Here is a 19,002-nt window from a genome sequence, read left to right as displayed (position 1 = left end):
TCTGACATGGTAGTTCCTTAGTCTTTGAAAACAACTTTATGGGCTATACTGTATCAGTGTAATGCAGTTGATAGCAACTCCAGGTTTTCACAAGAATCTTGCCAAACTTAATTGAATGTAAGAAATCAAAGTCTGTGCTCCCACAGAAAAATTCCTCCCTGCAACCTGACTAAAGTGGATGCATTAACGTAACCACAGCATCACAGAACGACTGAGGTTGGAAGGGACCTTTAGGGACCGTCTAGTCCAACCAGTAAGAGTCCTCACAAATGTTCAACAAAGGAAAATCTGTCTGAAAGCTTGTATAATAATGTGTTATTTCTTGACTATGTTGGAAATGTAAAAAATTAGGAAATTGGAAAGCTGGGTTGTTGTTTTAGTCCAGAATAGCAGCTAGTGCTGCAGCAGTGTAGTTCAAAGGTGACTGAAAGTCACGGCTTTCTGTTCTGGGCTTATGTCTGATGCTTTTGTGCTCCTCTGGAGCAGAGTTAGGAAAACACCTGGATCTTTCTACCTGGGTGTAGAAGGCTGCTGAGGCCATGGAGTTATGGGAACAAAACCAATTTCCTTTAGTCTCTTCAAAAGGAAGTCTGGCACAGCTAAAGATGACACCAGCAGAGCTATGCTGGTTTTATTCCAGTTTAAATGAGATTAGAACCAGCTTCCGCAAGATTACTTTCTCACTCTAAAAGCTTCTGGTCTCCATTGGAAGTACAGGTTCTACAAGAGCTATATTATTTTATCTTCTCATCTGTCACTTGCCTTCTAACACCCAGGGGGTAGAACTTACATACTCTATTTCATATATACATACATACATACATACATACTATTTCAACATTACTTAGGATAACAACAACAATGTGCACTGATGTAGCACCATGAATTTTGAAAGCACTCAATGCATTAGTAAAATGTAGCCACCTGTAGAGTTTGGAGGGTGGCAAGGGGAACAAGTATATTTTAAAATGCTGCTCCTAAAAAGTAACTTGTAAGATTACTCTTACTGAGCAATTAACAGTGAATGCTTTTAAAATGTGCTTTCTTAGTGTATCTGAGGTTTTTTGCATTTGGTTATTCCACATCTTGTTCCTGAATAGTCATGCTTTCATTCTGCAGTCACTTATGAACATACTTAAGTGTTATGCCATACAGCCTCTCAAATGCAAGGAAGTCAGCAACAAAGATAATTACAATTTAGGATCCTGCCCTTGTTAGTTCTTACATAATTAAAAGATCTGGATCAATAAAGAGCAAATAATCCTTGAAGTAATTTAGAAAGGAATTAATAACAAAAATCAGAAGCTACAAAGAGAGCTGTATCACAAACTGAATATTGTTGCACAGGATTATTTAAAAATCAAGGTGCTAATTACTTTAATAACAGATTCTGTGTAGAAATTTGATGCTGGCAAGGTTAACAAACCTGAAATACCTGTATATGATCCACATTCTTCCTGTACTCCCTAATCTGTGGGCAAAATGTACTAGGAACCTGACTTGCTTATGTGCAAAGCAGAAGTTTTATTTTGTGGACTCTTAACATGACTTACACTAATAAGAGCCAGGTGTAAAATTTGATTTTCCATATAGGCCCTGACTTAGAAGAGAATTCCTGCTTGGAAAAGTGCTTTAAGCCTATTTAAAGTTAGACAAATACCAGTGTAGACAAAGGATGCAAAATCAAAAATGTATGACGGAAATATTAAAAATCAAAATAACCCAAACGAAGAAAAGGAACTGTAAAACAGCCAAAACCAGTCTAAGCACCTTCAGCTGTTTCAAAGTGCTTGTGAAGCAGCTATGGAAACAGGACATTATTGGAAGCAAGTTCTGCCCAGTAGTGGCTAAATTTATCCAGTAACAAGAACAGTATAAAAGAACACACCGAGTGAGTGAGTGAGAGTGTGCGTGTGCACGCGTGTGTGCGTGTGCATGCGCGCTCTCTGAAGCCTGGCTCTGAAGATGTTGCAGGACTGGCCATCTGGTAACTTAGGTTAACACAGATTTTCTGTATTTTGTGACTAATGTTAGCATAATGATCAACTTTCAGTCTTGCTTTTATCTTCCATGCAATGGTCCTTATTAATGTTCATTAATTATTTAAAAAAAAGTAACTGGTCTAACAGACTTTTTTTTAATTGGAGCCTTATTAAACACTCATTTAGATAAATACTAAGAGGAGCTATTCAAGCTAGAGGTGGGCACTACCTCTTTATTCCACCTGCCAACACTGATTATAAGAATCTGCAAATATACCCCTAGCTATTAAAAGTCTAACTTTTTTTGATGAGCAGGTACAGTATGATGTGCATTGCTATATTCTTTTCCCATGCACAGATCCAGTCAAGAAAGCACAGCTCCAATTTTAAGCTTGATCCTGAGATGCAGAGTATCTTCATTTGGACTATTGAATCATCGATGCAAGAATGTTTCTTTGATTTATCAGAGACTGGTAAGATACATGGATGTGGTACCTACCCTGCATTCAGCCAGAGACAGTCGTTTTAGGTAATGAGATAACTATAGACATCTGAAACCATCAGTTGTGTTACATGCAAAACCTGTTAACCTTTCAGCCATGTGAGCTGTAGGGTTTCTCTGGGGCTGGTAGCAAGTGCAGAGGCTACTGCATTGATTGTATGGGAGCAACTAGAGAGAATGGGTAGTGAGAGAAGTATTGAGGAACATGGCTGTGGGGGGAGAGAGAGGCTCCTTGGAGAGGCAGCGATGGAAGCTGAGAGGATGCTGCCTGCTGTTGTTTTCCTGATTACGTTGTTAGCAAGCATGCCTGGGTATGCGTTCTCTGAAATACAGAAGTATACAAGAGTATATATGTATAGAAGTGTATAGGAAAGTTGCCTGCCCCTGCTGGCAGAAACATCTTGGCAAGGCCCTGTACCTAGTGAATATGATAATTGTCTCACTAACTTTGTACCCTCTGAACCAGAGGCTCTGAGCTGACGTTTGACTTAATGGAAATTGGCTCATGGGTTAAAATCAATGGAAGCTTTCTTCTAGCAGGCTGTGTTCAGATGTGGTATTGTGCAACCCTGTTTAACAGGCTGATAAATGCTGTTTGGTATCTGAGCTTCAAGGTGACATCTGCAGGAAGCTTGGTAAGAAGTTTGTACAGCAAATGCAACCCTTTATTCTGGAATGGTGCATGGCAATGCTTTCCTAGCACCTCTTCCCGAGTCTCAGCCAAGATTGCTAAACTTTCTGCAGCAGTTGCAGAAGAAAATACATTTTTCTGACTTGCCTTGGCTCCCCCTGTGAGCCGTGCCCTCGTCTGCCTGCCATGCATAAGGAGCTCAGGGGTCAGCAAGACCATCTGCACCATGCAAGCTGTGGCACATCCCTGCTGTTATCAGTAGGACGTTAGCTCTTTCTGCTGGGATAAGGGTGACCAAATATGTGACCAATAGCCCTTCGTTTTAGTGAACTTGCAATGAGAGCAATGAACGTGTGGGGTTTGGGTTTTTTTTTTTTTTTTTCTAATATAAAAACCTTGAAACCTGGTGTGGGTTAGCAGCCTCTGGCTCAACTGTGTTCTCATTGTAATCAGTAGGAGTTTTACTATTTAAATATTTTTTTTCTTTGTGAATTATGTGTCTTTAAATACTCTTAGGGTTTGTTAAGACAGTAATAAGAATTATAAAAATATGCATTAGTATTTTATATACAGTCTAAATTACTGGTGTAATATTCAGATGTGAGAGACCTTCTATTTCCAGATGCAAAATAACCCTTTTTCTTAACAATTGTTTGTTGTTATGAAGTGAAATCAATTGTGGGATTTTTTTCTTCCAAATGCTTACTTAAGCTTGAAACAAAAGTCTCCAGTAGATGTGGGATCTGTTTGAGTACATTACCTCTGAAGAGCTTATTTGTTTTTGTCTCTTGAGAACTGCCTAGTATATCCAGCTCTATTACTACCCAATATTTTTATAGTTTTTAATTTGAAGCAACCTTTGTAACACTCTCTTCTTAAATGAAGTATTTTTAAGGATAAACCAAATTGTTATCTGTACTTTGTGTTACCAAATAAGTATTATAAAATATCACACAGCAATTGCTATGCAATAAAAAGGGATAGATAAAAGGTCAGTAAGCAATATTACATGAAGAGACTAGGTTGAAGTTCACTTTATTTCAGTACTAATTTAGTCTTGGCTTCCAGATACATTTTGCACAAATAGAATGTGCTTTTCAAAGACAATGCCATGGAAGAAAACAAAGTATGTGCACAAGCGTTTGTAAACTTGGCGCCTTAGTACAAAGAAGTCATCTGGTGAACTGGAGCCTTTATAAATCATCCAAACCTCCTTCAGTATAACTGCACATCTAGAACATGTAGGAAGCTAGGTCTTCTTTGTAAACCTTACGGTATTGAGAACAAAGTCAGACTTCCCTGACAGTGCTCCTTAAAACTTTAGCTCATTGCTGGATCAACCTTCCCCCCCCCCTTTTTTTTTTTTTTTTTAGTATTCTCTCACCTTCTTAGGAAATATTCTAGAGAAACCTAATGTCCAGACTGTCTGTTTAAAAAAACCTTAGAGTTACAAATCCTCATCCTGTTGTAGAAGGGGACGGATTCTAATCTGAGCTGTACTAGAACTGATTTAATGAAGTTGCTGTTATTTGTTTATGTTATTGTGATACCTGAGAGACCTAGCCGCAGCTAATCGCTCAAAGTGCTGTGTGGCCTGGCTGTGAGAACCTTATGGGAGGCCCAAGCCCAAGGTGATGGATAGATTTGTGGGTTTAGAGGAAGAAGGATAGTGATGTGGCACAGGACACTCCTGCGGGAATGCTGAATTGTCTCTCTGCTCTGCCTGTGTTAGGACTTGAGGTCTGACCCAAGGCAGGCATCTTTACAGCTTCAGCAATTCTATTTATGGGTTAATATTTGAATATTTGGAAATGCACATATACATATATATTTGTCTAAATTACAAACATTAATTCAAAGAGTTAAAGTCCATGTGCTGATTGGTCACTGAAGTTTCCCCTTGACAGTTACATTCCACAATTTAAATCCATGCAGAAATCAAAGTACTAGTCAAGCTTAACAGTGATTCTTGCTACCCCTGAATCTAACCTCACATCTGGCAGCAACCCCTAGGCAAATAGGGTATATAGGCTGGTGTCCCTTACTCATCCAGATGTATACAGCCCTAAGCAAATTCATTCAGAAAACAGCTAGATGAACAAAGAAGGAGAACGCTTCTATTATGGCGAGAGTGGTAACAGCCCTGCAATTGATGAATCTTAAACACATTTCAAGCACATGCCTACCCACCAGGATTTGCTCCAGCAGCCGTAATTACCTTGTACTGTGATCTCTCAGCAGATCTCGCAAACTCAGTAGCAGGAAGCCAGGCCTGTGCTTGGATAGAGCTCCCTGTAACGCACTGGCCTTCCAAGCTCTGGTCTTGGTGGCGATAGCAGCAGTTGATAATCTCCCACTGAGTCAGAACTGAATCAGTGTATGGGCAGTGGCTTTTATTTTATCCCCCTCTGTCAGCTCAGCATCAGCTGTTAACTGAATTATATTTTTTACATGAATTAAATTAGAAAGTATTGCTTTGTTTTCTGATACTGACCACTCTATTTGATGTGAGTTCCTGAAGTACTCAGCTTTTCAGGTGATGTTTTTAAACAGCTGGATAAAGATTGTTTGGCCTCCAAGGTACAGCAAAAAGGGGTGCATTCAGGCAGGCATGATTTTTGGAATTTGTGGGGTTTTCTGTGTAGTTTGTAGCAGTACGTTACATGTAAGACTCCTGTTTGTAGAAAAAAAGACCCATAATGATTTTTGAATAATGTGGAGATGCCAGTCATAATATCTGGAACAAAATCCAGCTGGTGGGTTTACATCCTGTAGTTTTCAACTATATTTATTTCTGTTAGATTTTTTTTTTCCTGTGGGGTGGAATATTTGTTTCTTTTCATTTGCTTGGTAGTGGAGTAATCCTGTGTGTTGCTAGATAACTGCTGTATTCTGTGCTAGTATTGTCTCTGTGCATGAATGAGATCTAGAAATCTGTTACTCATTTTGCAGGACTCCTGGGCATCTCAAGTCTACATGGGATAGTGTATCACAGAAGCAAATGAAGTGTCAAAAAGACATGCCTGACCTGTCTTTAAAACCAGGTAAGTAAACTTCTGCTGAGTTCTGTGCTCCTACAGCTGTGCCATCTGTATGTGCTATTTTACACTTGCCGTGTACCAGTTTACTGTAGACGTTTATTCTGCAGTGCAGTCAGCACTGCCCATAATACCGAGAATGCCTAGGAAGTTGATTTCTCTGAATAGAGCTCATAGTTTGAAGAATGAAGGGGAAAGTCCTCTGACTAGTAAACTCTGACCTGCTCCATAAAACTGTAGCTCATCCTTGGCTCAACTCTGTCTTTCAGTTTCCCTTTTGGGTGGATGGAGGAATGCGTGCTGGAGAGACCAAATGGGAAGGTAAAAGATCTGACTTCAAAAGAAAAGATTCCTCTTCTGGTGTAGGGAGGAAAATCTGTGTAGCCTCCAAGTAAATCCACATGTGGGCTGAAGTCCTGGCTATACTGAGCTCCCATGGGTCAGGACTATTGGACAAAAAAATGTTACTTCAGTAGGTGGATGTGCACAGCTGGTGGCTCAGCTGATAAGGGCCATCTCCTTTAATTTGTGGGCTGACTGTGGCTATTGAGGTAAATAATCTAGCTTGCTTCACCATTCACAATTAGAAGCATTTATCATTTATGAGAAGCATATACTTACAGTTTTTATGTCCCACATTAAAGGACTTTGCATGTTTATTAGCAAAGTAGTCAGCATTATATATGTGTGAATGCTTGTTTCTCTGGTTGAGGGTTTGACTGACAACATCCTGCATGATATACTTATTTGTTCATGGTTGTATTTCCTGCTGCTAGTTGTCCAGCAGAGAGCTGAAAGAAGAGTTTGCAGGAGTAGCAGTGCTTAGGCTTTTCAGTGATTTTCCAAATAACATTAAAATCACACAGAACTATTTTCGAAATACAGAAGTCTCCAGGCCATCAAGGATGTAATTAGGCAAAATGACTGCAATACACTGTGTGTGGCTGTCAGCACAATTTTCTCTTCTGTAACCTTTCGATCACATCCCATTTCACACCGGCTGTTGTGCACCAGAAGTGCTCCTCTTCCATCCCGCTGTTGATCCCTGTTTTGAAGGCTGGTCGATTTTAGCGCTTACTTCCTACATACTCGGTAAAGTTTTGCACATATATACACCCTTCCACAAGAAAGAGCCCAGCAGGGAAGCTACTGCAGGCTGTGTTTTCTTTCCCACTTACACAACAGTCCGGACGAGACAGCTCCTCCCTAATGGACCAGTCTTGCCTTGGGGAAACAAGTTTCCAAGACTTAGCTCAGGCTCTTAGGTGAAGGGAAGAAGAAGTCTGGTTATGTGCCCTTCTAGTTTCTTGCAGCACCCTCCTCTCACTGCGTGGTTTTTGTTGTATTTTTTTTATTTCACAAGGTCCCCTTGCTGCATCCGCCTGCCACGACAGGACAGCGGGAGCTCATGCTGCGGGCGGGCGGGCGGCGTGCGCACCTCGCTGCTGCTGCTGCTGCCGCCTCCTTGCGAAGCACCGGGCGCTGCCGCACGAGCACCGACAATTCAGGTAAACGCCAAGAAAAGCACGGCGCGCGTGTCCCGGGGAAAAACACACACGCGCGGGCGCCGGTGACTGCTCGCTTTGGGAGCGCTTGCGTTGGGCTGGGGGCTGCCTTTCTGCCGGGCGGCGGGAGCGCAGCCCTTCCGCCGAGAGCCCCCCGCAGGCGGGGGCGGCGGCGCAGGTGAGGCGGCGGAGAGGTGCCCGGGGCCGGGGCCGCGCCGGGGGCGGGCCGGGGGCGGGCCGGGGGCGGGATGCGGAGCCCGGCGAGCCCGGCTCGGCCTGACGCAGCGGCGGCGGCGGCCCCAGCCGCGGCGGGCGGCGGCGGGGCGCCGCGGGGCTGAGGGGCGGCGCCGCGCTGTGCCGTGCCGTGCCGAGCCGAGCCGAGCCGCGCCGCGCCGGGGGTGTCGGCCGGGCGCCGCTGCAGGCTGGCCGTCTGCGGCTGCCTGCGGGGCGGCGGCGGCGGCGGGCCGGCGGCCGGGATGATCCGGTTCCGGAGCTCCAGCATCAGGTCGCTGAGCCCGGAGATGAAGTGCACCGTCCGGCTGCTGGACGACTCCGAGATCGCCTGCCACATCCAGGTGCCGCGGGCGGGGAGGCGGCGGGGCGGCACCGCTCGCCGGCGATGCCCCTTCCCCGGGCTGCCGAGGCCGGGCCGGGCTGCGGGGCGACGGGCCCGGAGCGGGCGGGGAGCGGCGGAGCGCCCTGCCCCGCGCTCGGCTCCGCGCACCTGCGGCGCGGGCGGCAGCGGCGTCCCCTGCGCGCGGAGACGCTCCCCGGCCCCTGCCGAGGTGCGGGGTCGGGGCGGCGCCGTGCCCCGCTCCCGGCGCGCCCCCCCCCTGCCGAGGGCCGGGCGCGGAGCCCGCTGAGCGGGAGCGCCCGGAGGAGCGCGGCCCCGCGGCGGCAGCGCCTCCCGCCCCGCCGTGCCCTCGCCGGGCGCCCGGGGGGGCTCCGCGGTGCTGCGCGAGGCGGCCCCGCTCTGCCGTGCCGGCAAGCGCCGCTTCCAGAGCAAGGCCCTGGGCGCGCAGCCCCGGGAAATCCCGGTACGGAGGCAGCGCCCCGAGTTCAAAATGAAGTGCCGCTCGCCTCTCCTCCTAATTCGCAAGCTAACTTGGGGGAGGGTTTTCAGTGATTAGCGGTTGTGCGCTTGGAAAGCAAGCAACTTTAGTCCCTCTTCCCGGTTCCTTAACCAGTCCTCTTTATTCCTTTAAGGGATAAGGGTAAGGAGGCAGAAGGCAAGGAGCCCATCAGTTTCTCATGCAGCGTTATTTGTGCTGTGTGCAAGCGGGGATTTTTTTGATGCGTTTGGGTGTGACAGGAGGCTCCTAACAAGCCCAAACTCCGGTGTGTTGTGGAAGTCTTGCAGATTCCTCAGCTGCAAGCATCAGAAGCCAAGTTACTCTGTTTGAAATTTCACTGACGTTAGCAGAGTCGCAGTGACATGAGCTTTTGGCGTTCAGATTGGGAGACGTGAGGGGTCTTCTAGGAAGCTGTTGGTCACTCACAGTTGGTCTCCTCTTGTTCTGCTTTCTCTCTCTGGCAATGCCGAATATCCACAGCTCTAAATCAAGTCAGTAGTCTTGTATAAAGGGTAAATATGTCTGAAAAATCAAGCATCATGGTATGCGTAGCTACCTTTTTTTTTTCTTGGAGCGAATTCTGTTGTTATTAGTCCCGATGGAGCCATTTGAAGAGATACAATGAGTTACACTCAAGCAATATGTAGCCTGGAAGTAACAGGAAATTGCTGAAACATCTTGTATATATACTGTTATAATGCTCTTGTTGATGCATAGTGTGGTTATGAGATCATAGCTTTAATGTGTAAGAACCAGAATGGCCTTCGGAGTGTCTTTTCTCCGAGCTTAATGCAAGCTTTGCGTAACATCTGTCATCTTAAAAAAAATAATTAGGCTCTTTAAACTATAAAGACTTTAAAGTGAGAGTGTAACGTGGTGTGAATCATTACAGTTCTGTGGATTTGTAGCTAAACAGACTTAGGCCTGCTAAAAGTATGCCGTTTGCCCACCAGGTTGAAGAAAAAGTCATTACTTTAAGAATTCTGTTGTGCAAGGTGAGGTAGCGAGCTCAGAGCTGTGTTGTGTTGTACTGCCATGGCTCGTTTCATATCTAACATGTGCAGGGGGAAAAGTGTTTTATACTATGGGTTAAAATGTTTTTAACTATCATAGTTCCAAGGGTAATGCTAAAAACTGAATTCTGTTATAAACTGATCTAAAACTTGTTTTGCCGAATCTGCCAACAGACTAAAAAGATGTAAAATGTAGGAATGGCTCAATTTTTCTTTTTTTATTTTCCAGGAGTTTTAGGTGCTGAAATCCTAAGTGTATAAATACAGATCCTAGTACTAGGAACTTCTTTGCTCTTAGTCACTTTAGCAGAAACATCCAAATAACAAGGACTTTTCATGCTTCTGAGTTACCTTTCATTCTTCCTCTGTGTCAAATGCTCCAAACTGCCTTATCCTCTCTACAAATACTACATCTTGTCTATCATTGCCCAATGGTATACACAAAGGAGATATAACTTAGCAGTATGAGTTATTTAACCTCTTGTATATATTTAGCTTCTGATACACTGGAGATTAGCAAATCCCAAGCTTTCTGTCTTCAGCCTCTTGATCAGTTTTGTATTTGAACTTTATAACATGGACAAAACTTGCTAGGAACTTTTACGATGCTGCAATTTTGTCTTTCCGTGCAAAAAAGAAAGATGTTGCGAGTTAGTCGCATATGTGTGTAATGATGCGTATTCAGAGGGACAAAACAGCCCAGATGATGTGCTGCTGGGTTAATGGCAGAGATGCCAGGGCTGTGCCAGCTGGGACATGTTGGACAGCTGTGTTTTGGTCATTAAGAGGATAAGAAAGCCTAATTCCACAACACTGAGAAATGGCAACAGAGTCTCATAAGGACATGGGATGCTGTAAGAAATGGTGAAGGACTGAAATTCTAGCTCTCCTTTTTTGGGGGGGAGGAGAGGAGATACTCAGCTTGTCTGAATGGTGGGATATGCAGTTGGTGATATGCTGCATTATAGCTCTCTCAGTTCTGACACACCGTATTTTTTCATGTATATCTTTTCAGCAGTTAGCTTGCACTCGTGGGCTTGTATTTGAGGGCCCCAGTAACACTTCGGTGCAGAGATGTCTGCTAATTAAATCTTTGTGGATGCACTGTAGGTCTTTGACCCTACCAAATGTGCAACCAGAACTGTGTTACTCAGCTAAAGCATTGGGAGGTAGCATGGAGAAAAGTTGAGAGAAGCAGACCTGTTTAGGTGCTGTATAGCTATATATTTTTTTTCCCTGTGTAAATTTCATTGCGTTCAGGTAGGAATATAAAATACAATTTTCATTTTAATATTGGACTTCTTTCAAAGCTACCCAAGATGCTAACAGTGCTTGCTCTTGGAAATTATATTTTATAGCGAATAATCAAATGACAACATATGGGATGATGTGGGGAGAATCACAGATGAATCATGCATTTGCAGACTGCAGCCAACTAGTTATCGAGCTGTGGAACTGTCATGTAGGTCACCGAGTTGCTCAAGGCTAGGTTTGCAGCTCAAAGGTCAGGATTCAGTGTGTCTTTGTTGGAAAGACTTCATGACTGCAGATCAGATGAAGTGGTGACTGACATGGTAAAGGGTTGGGGCCCAAGGGAGGCTTAGCTAATTCCTGTGATGGCATTTATTTTCCAGTGCCTCTTATTTATTTGTGAAGCTTCTCTGGGATGGGTATGTCAAGCAGTCTTACAGCAGCACTAGAGTGAGGTTGTAGTAGCACGGCTGAAACGGAGGGGATGTGAAAAACAACCAATGTCCACTGTCTATTTCCATTTGCAGAAGAGAGGTGACCTGCTTGTGCAGACTGCCTTATAAAGTGCAGAGCCAAGGCTTAAAAGAGGGCACTGGGGGAAGTAGGTCTTCAAAACTATTGGAAATTTGACTGGAGCAGCAGGAAGACCTCCTTTCTGGAGGAACTAATGAGATATTCATTTTCTGAGTCATTGAGATCACAAGCACTTTAATTCCTGTTTTTGCAGGCTTCATGCAAAACTTCATGCATCTTGTTAACCTTTTAGGGGTAATAACCTAAACAACTTAAGGAGTAAGGGAAAAGCATTTTTGACTGGTGTATTCTGGATGATTACGTGTGTTTATTTCAATAGTGTGTAAAGTTACCAGTCGAGGCCCTGCTGTGGTAGGCTGTTTGTTATTAAATAGGCAAGTGTTCCTCAGCCTCAGAGGTGCCTCTTGAATGTTTAAAATTAGTCACAGTCTTAAGTATACCTTGTTGAGTTGAAGTCTTAATTATTCTTCTGTACCTTTACCTGAAGGTGTATTCTGGATGTCAGTGTTTGATCAGGGACTTTTGAGTAGGTTACTGTCACATTATTATTATTATTTTTCATGTAAGTGTGTATTAGGTACCACTGTGTCTCTAAACTTATTTTTCCACATATGTTCATAAACATTCTAGGCCCATTCCCTAGGAAAATGGTACTTTTAATATGTTACTTCATTTTAAAATTCATGTAAGTTATACTCCTTGAGCTGTTCAGTTCAAACTGTGTTGACTGGAAATATGGTTGGCATGAATGACTTTTCCTCCCACCTAGAGCTTATTATTGACAGTGATAGTAAACTGCTTTCTGCATGATTATTTGCAGAAATACTGTATGACTTGATCTTTTTGTGCCTCAGTAAACCCCAAAGTAGAACTGTGTGGTAATGGTACTTATCTCGACAACAGAGGCGTTGTTTTGTATGAGCTTTCCCAAACAAAAACCCGTGTAGATATCCAAACAAATACCACTTGGCTATGCTACTGACTTTATGTCAGTGTCTAAATGATTATTCAAGTGTCACTTAAAAGTACTAACTTAAATTTCTGTGTGTGTCCAGCTTTGCTCGTTTTCTTCTCAATTTCCAAAACATTTTTAAAATACTTTTTTCCTTGCTGGAAAGCAAGACTTTGATTTACTTATGGTCTGCTCTTGGACCTTGCACCTTCCGTCGTGTAACTGAGAATAAGGGTGACAAAATCTGAGGATTCCCCTCTGCTCCTAGTGGTCTAACAGTATAAGACTGCCTTGTGTCTTTTTACTCTTAATTCAGGAGTAGCATCTGTACAGTTTGAATGCTGCTGTCTGTAGTTTGGGTAGTAACTGGCTAGCTTGACTTTGGTTTTCCCCCCTCCTTTTAAAGTGTGGCGTACACTGTTAGCTCTGTTTGTTTGTCCTGTTTTTAACACATTGGTGACTGGGAACATGCCTGTTTGCTTAGTGTTCTCTCCTTGTTCTGTGTCTTGCAGACAGATGCTAAACTTAAAAGAAATCCGTAACCAAAGAACTCTCTTTAAAATTCGTGTCCCTCAATGAAGTGTAAAAAACAGCAGAACATTTTGAAGTGAGCTTTGAGATAAAAGGGCAGTGTCCTTTGGGGAATGAATCTTACTGTGAAGATATGCTGAATGTTGACAGTTTGGAAAAACAAGAGGGAAAGGGAAAGCAGCATGGGAAATGAAGAGAGCAGAGAGGCCAGGGATGAGGACAAGGCAAAGAACCGTAGCTGCGGAAAGGGAAAGGTTAAGGGATTATGTAGACAGCAGGCAGGAGATTTAGTGAATTTATATTTATCCCGTAAGCAACGTCAGAACCGTAACCAGCAAGTGCCTTGAGCTGCTGGGATGATGCTGTAACGCATCAAAATAGTAAGATGAGATATGGAAGCGGATGCAAGTTAGGACGGATTCTGGGCCATATTTTGTTGACGTATTTTAAGAAGAGCATACTAAGGCTTGTATTCCTAACTCCATGTTTGAGCCTCTAATTGTACAGTTATGACAAGTGACTTGACACTTGGCAAGAGTTGCAGACGAAAAGCCTCCCTTATCAAGTTGAGCCTATGGGTTAAACCTCCCTCTGTTGTCATTTCATGTGTGTGATTAAATTTGTAGTAATATGTTTTCTTTCCTTGTTTTTAATAGCACTTATGGATGTGCTCTTTGCTCTCTTAAGGGCTGAGTAAGAAACAAGAAGTAGAGATTATTACTAGAGAGGTACTGGGGTATCGAGAGTTCTTATTTATGAATTATCAAATCCATCTAGACAAGTTATTTTCTTAGATGTTTATGAAGCTTGGCAGTTGCTTAGCACTGGTTTTTATATCTCTGGTAGGAGAGAGGTGCATATGTTTGCACATTAGTTATGTGCTGCTCCTAGATCACAAACTTTCTTGTTCTTTTTCATTTATTATTCTTAAATGAAAATACTTAAGAAGCTGGCTTATGCAGGATGATAGCTAGTATATACTGAACTGTGGCTGAAATGCATTTCTGCTAGAGAAAGCTTATTAATGACATTGCGTTTGTCTTTTTCCACGCACCAGGTTATGTGGTTAATCAACAAAATCTGAATATTATATATCTTAAAGGTGATGCACTTGCCTGTTGTTTTAACTGTGTATTTCCTGTGTATTGTTTTTGGCACCTTCATCTGAGTCTTGACTGCTGGTAAACAAAAGAGGGGAAACTTAGATGCATGCTTAAGGACCTGCCTAATCCGAGGTTGAAGATAAACCTATGTTTCATTAAATGCAAATGGTTTAAATATAAGCAGGTATTTCAATATGCTGCTGAGGCCTGGTGCTGCGATATGGGGGTGACAAAGGAGATGAAAAATACAGCTATCCTTACACAAAGTTAGCTAACAGTGGCAAGCTGAAAAGATAGTTACTGGTTTTAAAATGTCATTATAATCTTTTGACTTTTACCCACCTTTTGTTAGTTTTACAACTTTGACTCAAAACTTGTGCGTTCTTTATTGTCATGTGTGTTTGGACACTGGCACTGCTTTGGGCAGCAGAGGTGGAGCTATAATAATAAAAGGCAACTGGAAAATCCGTAATAGAGTTCAGCACAGCTTAGGTCTCCAAACTGCAGATAACTGCTTTGATCCCGTGAGGTTGAAAGCGGCTCCCATGAGACCCAGGAAAACTGTATCCAGGAACTTCATATACTGTTATGTCTTGAAAGGGCTCTTGGCACCTCATGAGGTTGCGTTTTGTGGCCCCCTGAGATATTCTCATTTGTATCTTCAATACATTGATATGCATTTAATATATGACGCAGCTGAGAAGTGATCTTTCAGCAAAAACAGTTGGCCTAAGGTTAGACCTGAAATGAGTCATTGGTGTAGAAGTAGCGTATTTTCATTTTCTTGGATGTATTCACTTAAATTGAATGTTCTGTGTTGTTCGGGGATTATTTTTTTCCAATAAGATACATCACTTTCACCAAAAAAAAGAAGATGATTTGTGCCTTTTCTACAGGAAGTGGCATTAGGGAGATCTGGATTTTGACAGTACAGATTTGGCTGGTCCTCTGGAATTGACAGTCTATAAAAAGCTCAGGACTTAAACACTTAGGCAAAATGGTATCTGATTTTTCTCTTCTCCCTCAAAAAAAAAAAAAAAAGAAAAAGAGTGAGAGAGATGGGTTGGGAGAACTGAAGGGTAATTCTTCCTCTTCCTGTGAGAAAATGCTTGTTTTTCTGTAGCACCTCTTCCTGTAGAGGAGAGAGGCCTCTCTCCTTCTGGGTATTTTATTTCATTAAATCAAACATGCTGTAAAACTGCTCTCTTCATCTTGCTGTTCTTCTCTTGCTCTCTTTTTGCCCTCTTCCCCCTGCTCCATGTGGATAATATCAACCTGTTGTCAAGGTTCATAACATCCAGATAATCTTTCTCTCCTCTTCCTGTTACAGTCAAGCTGTCACTGAATGACTTCTGCTGTGTATTTCTCTGATACGTATGGAAAATACCTACTTTTAGTTCTTCCTTCAGCTAAAGCTGCTTGTCTGTTCCTTCGTTATTTGTTCTTTTAAATACAGCAGCCTTTTTCTTTCTCGCCTTCTTTTCTCTGCTTCCCTCTCTAGACCTTACAAATCATTTTTTAATCCGTATCTCAGATTCCTTGTGCTCACTCTGTTTTAATCCCTTCTCTGATAATGAAAACACAATTTATTAATTTGATAGTAATTAAATTAACACTAAATCTGTTTCCTTTAGACCTAAAAGTAGAAGAAAATGAAAAACACTCCTTCTTCCTCCCCTCCTCCACTTTTGGTTTATTTTATCCTTTCCAGCTACAGGCACTTTGCTCATGAAAGCATTCTTGTTTTCCCTCTTTGTTTTTGGTGGAGGATAATTGATTATCAGCTCTTGCTATTTCAGTGTGCTGTCAAGAAAGCTGTTCGCTAGCTCGGTTAACTGTATTTCAGTAGTAGGCCAGGTATGAATAGTAATCACGCTATTCGCGAACGCTCTTCATGGGAGTTACTGAGTAACTTGATTAAGAATGGACATCCGTATGCTAGTAATGTTACATTTTTCACCTGAGTGAAAGTAACCTAGGAAAAAACTTCCGATAAAATGGATCATAGAAGTCTGCATAGGGTGAGCATATGTATAAAATTTTTCAAGACTGCTCACAGCCAGCAAGCAGAAGGTACAGACTACATACAGCGAGTGCTTTCTCAGCAGAAGGGTTCACAAAAAGAAATCACTTCTAGAGCTGCAAGAATTGGAAATCTGGCCATTCAAAATAGTTATGATTAGAAACATGAGTATTAAATGGCTGCAAAATGATTGCTCTTTAAAGACTTCCTCTGGAAAAATGGTAAAGGAGTCAACTTTTTCATTATAAGCATTTGTTATTTCTCCCTTGTTTACTTAAACTCCAGGAAAAAATAAACAGTCTGGATTGAAAACATGCATTGCTTATTGCAAACGTATTATCTCACAATGATATTTTCCCCATAGCAGCAATCTTCAGAAGAGAATTTTGTCTTTAAAAGAAAAGATTTCAAGATGTGCACTTGGTTACTTTTGGCTTGATGTTGTAATATGTAAGCCTACTATAAAAGGGGATGTGTTACAAAGGTGACTTTGGGTATTTCTGACAAACACTGTGCAAAAGGTTTTGCCCCTTTTTCCATACAGTTGGTCGGTCTGTCCTTGTGTTTGTAGGTCTTTCACATAACTACAACAGGAAGCCAGCAAGAAATGAGATTGCAAAACTAGAAAAGCTATCAGGAGAATTTATGGCTGGACTTAATAATTTAAGTCTAAAAAGACTGGAAAGTAGTTAAAAGCAATTTCAAGTTAATGGTGAAATCCTGCGGAAATTGATGCATAAAGTTCAGATTATAAGGGTCTGTTTGTATGGGTAAATGAATTGTTTCCAGGCACGGAGGCTAGTAAAATATGTTTGCCTCTGCAACAGAGTGGCTGCATGCACGCTGGCTTTTGAGAATGGTTCCTGGACCATTATATCTGCCAGTCGATGCCTGGGAATTGCTCAGGAAGAATGCTAATTGGCACAAGCCAGGCTTTTGCCAGGGAATGGTCTAACATGGGTGATGGGTTTCAACACCCCAAAATGCTTGATTTGGGTGTTAATATAGATGCAATCTCTGTTTTCACAAGAAAAAAATATATTTTGGGAATGACTAAAGATGTACTTCTGATACTTAAACATGTCAAATGGTAACTGTGTTCATAATGCTCTGTCCTTCTAAATGGAAAAAATGAAATATTGTGTGCAGCATCTTAAACTGTTAGTGATAGTTAAACTAAGAGCAGTAGTGGTTTTGGTAGGTGCTTACAAAACAGCTGTGTTCAGGATTTGTGGCTGTAACCTTGGATTTGAACCTGTAATCTCTTCTGGGAAGGCAGATTCTTGATTTTTATGGTTTTTTTTGAATGCTCGTAACTACAGGGACTTATACAAAAGTACTCTGCAGTGTCAGGACCTCAAGTTGTTGGGTTTTTTTTTTTACTGGCACAAATGTCTCTTAACCCCAAGTCCTGTAGTAGAATACAAAATGAAGCATAGTTTTTTCTTTGAAGCCTAAATGCACATGCAGCCTCTCTGTAGAGATACTAGAGGACCTAATTTTAATCCTGTTTCTTCAGGGGTAAAATATAGCTCATCCATCACTTTCCCTCTGTTACTTTAAAATTGCTTAATAACAACAAATACTCCACAGAGTCGTGGTTTCTCTAGTCTTAGATGGGATAGTTAGCCAGGCTTTGAGTTGAACCCTGAAGCTGTACAGCACCAGCTTGAACTCGAGTAACTTCAGGGATTTATCCTGAGCTGTTGAGCGTGCCAGTATGGAGTATACACCAAACATGCTACCTCCGCTTTCTCTTGCTCTCACTCTATGTGAATTTTCTTTAGCTCCATCCTGGAAAAGGAAAGAAATAACACAGGCTTTTACAGATGGGGCTGTGAGTGATTCAGTGTGCAGCCTCTGCCATTCACAGAAAATTACTCCAGCAGCTCGCTGTGCTTCAGGCAGTTGCTAGGTGCAGAATCAGAGAGGCTTTTCTGTTGTGACTGGAGAATCCACTCACGTTGCCAGGATTTCCGGATTAGTTTTCTTATACAGTCTGGCAGTTTGTACTTTACAACTGTCAGAACTGAGGACACTTAAAGAATAGGAATCATCAGTCCACAGACAGCAAATCCTGCTGTCTGGTGTCTATTAAAGAAAAAAAAGAGTGGTACATGTAAAGGAAACACAAACAATAATGTATAGTTTGAGAATGTTCTGTGTTGTCTGCTATTCTGGTTATTTGGATTAGAGGGGGAAACTAAGTAGTAATTCTCATCTCGTAGCTCCATGCGAATCAGAGGCTGGTTTGTATCATGCCCAGAAGAGTTTATGGTCTAATCTGAAGGAAGACACAATACGGAAGTGTGTAATTAGTGTTGTGATTATGAGATTGCACAGAGTAATTTGTTTAAGTTTTGAGCAATGGAAGTTGGGGGATGATGACTACTGTAGATGATGATAATGATTTGGATGCTGGTTTGTGTGGGGAAGGAAAGCAAGGGACTTCTGAGGTTACATGGTATGTTGCAGAGAAGATGGCAGTATTCGCTACACTCTTCCTCATTTGTGCCTGGTTTCTATTTCATTCCGTTTTTCTGTGTTATTTGTAAAATAAGGTGGGGTTCTACTGTAAATCAGTGATTTCGTCTGCTGTGTAGTTTTTACTCTTCTGATCTGATTCCTTCCTGGTTGTTGACTTCATGCGTGTACGAAGATGGCAAGAAATCAACTCAATTGTAGCTAGTCGTATAAAGGATCTGCTGTCTCCCTGCTCCATGACAGGCTAATGCCATTTGTGAATGTAACCAGATCCACAAAGGTTTGGTTTGGGATGGTAGGGGGAAGAGAGATTAGCTGTAATTCGGTCCTGTAGATACATCAGTTTTGCTTTCTACTCCTGCCTTTTGGAAACTCTTAGC

At 42.3% G+C, this 19,002-nt stretch overlaps 1 protein-coding gene across 2 annotated transcripts in view; it reads left to right on the top strand.

Annotated features, from left to right (window-relative positions):
* The first annotated feature begins 6,092 nt into the window (after nucleotides 1-6,092).
* The window catches only part of LOC112978800 (FERM domain-containing protein 3), a 146,602-nt gene continuing 133,692 nt past the window's right edge, over nucleotides 6,093-19,002 (top strand). The window contains exons 1-3 of one of the 2 annotated variants that reach the window (XM_026092531.2): nucleotides 6,093-6,159; nucleotides 6,423-6,474; nucleotides 7,517-7,661. In XM_026092531.2, the coding sequence (XP_025948316.2) occupies nucleotides 6,117-6,159; nucleotides 6,423-6,474; nucleotides 7,517-7,661 (240 nt within the window). In that variant the 5' untranslated portion in view covers nucleotides 6,093-6,116. Of the gene's footprint in view, nucleotides 6,160-6,422; nucleotides 6,475-7,516; nucleotides 7,662-8,045; nucleotides 8,234-19,002 lie in introns of those variants that run through there. The other variant, XM_064500986.1, reaches the window with a different exon arrangement.

The sequence above is a fragment of the Dromaius novaehollandiae genome, chromosome W, assembly GCF_036370855.1.
Source record: "Dromaius novaehollandiae isolate bDroNov1 chromosome W, bDroNov1.hap1, whole genome shotgun sequence".
Classification (NCBI taxonomy): domain Eukaryota; kingdom Metazoa; phylum Chordata; class Aves; order Casuariiformes; family Dromaiidae; genus Dromaius; species Dromaius novaehollandiae.
The sequence above is the reverse complement of the archived record's forward strand: the minus strand, read 5'-3'. Positions and strand labels throughout refer to the sequence as shown.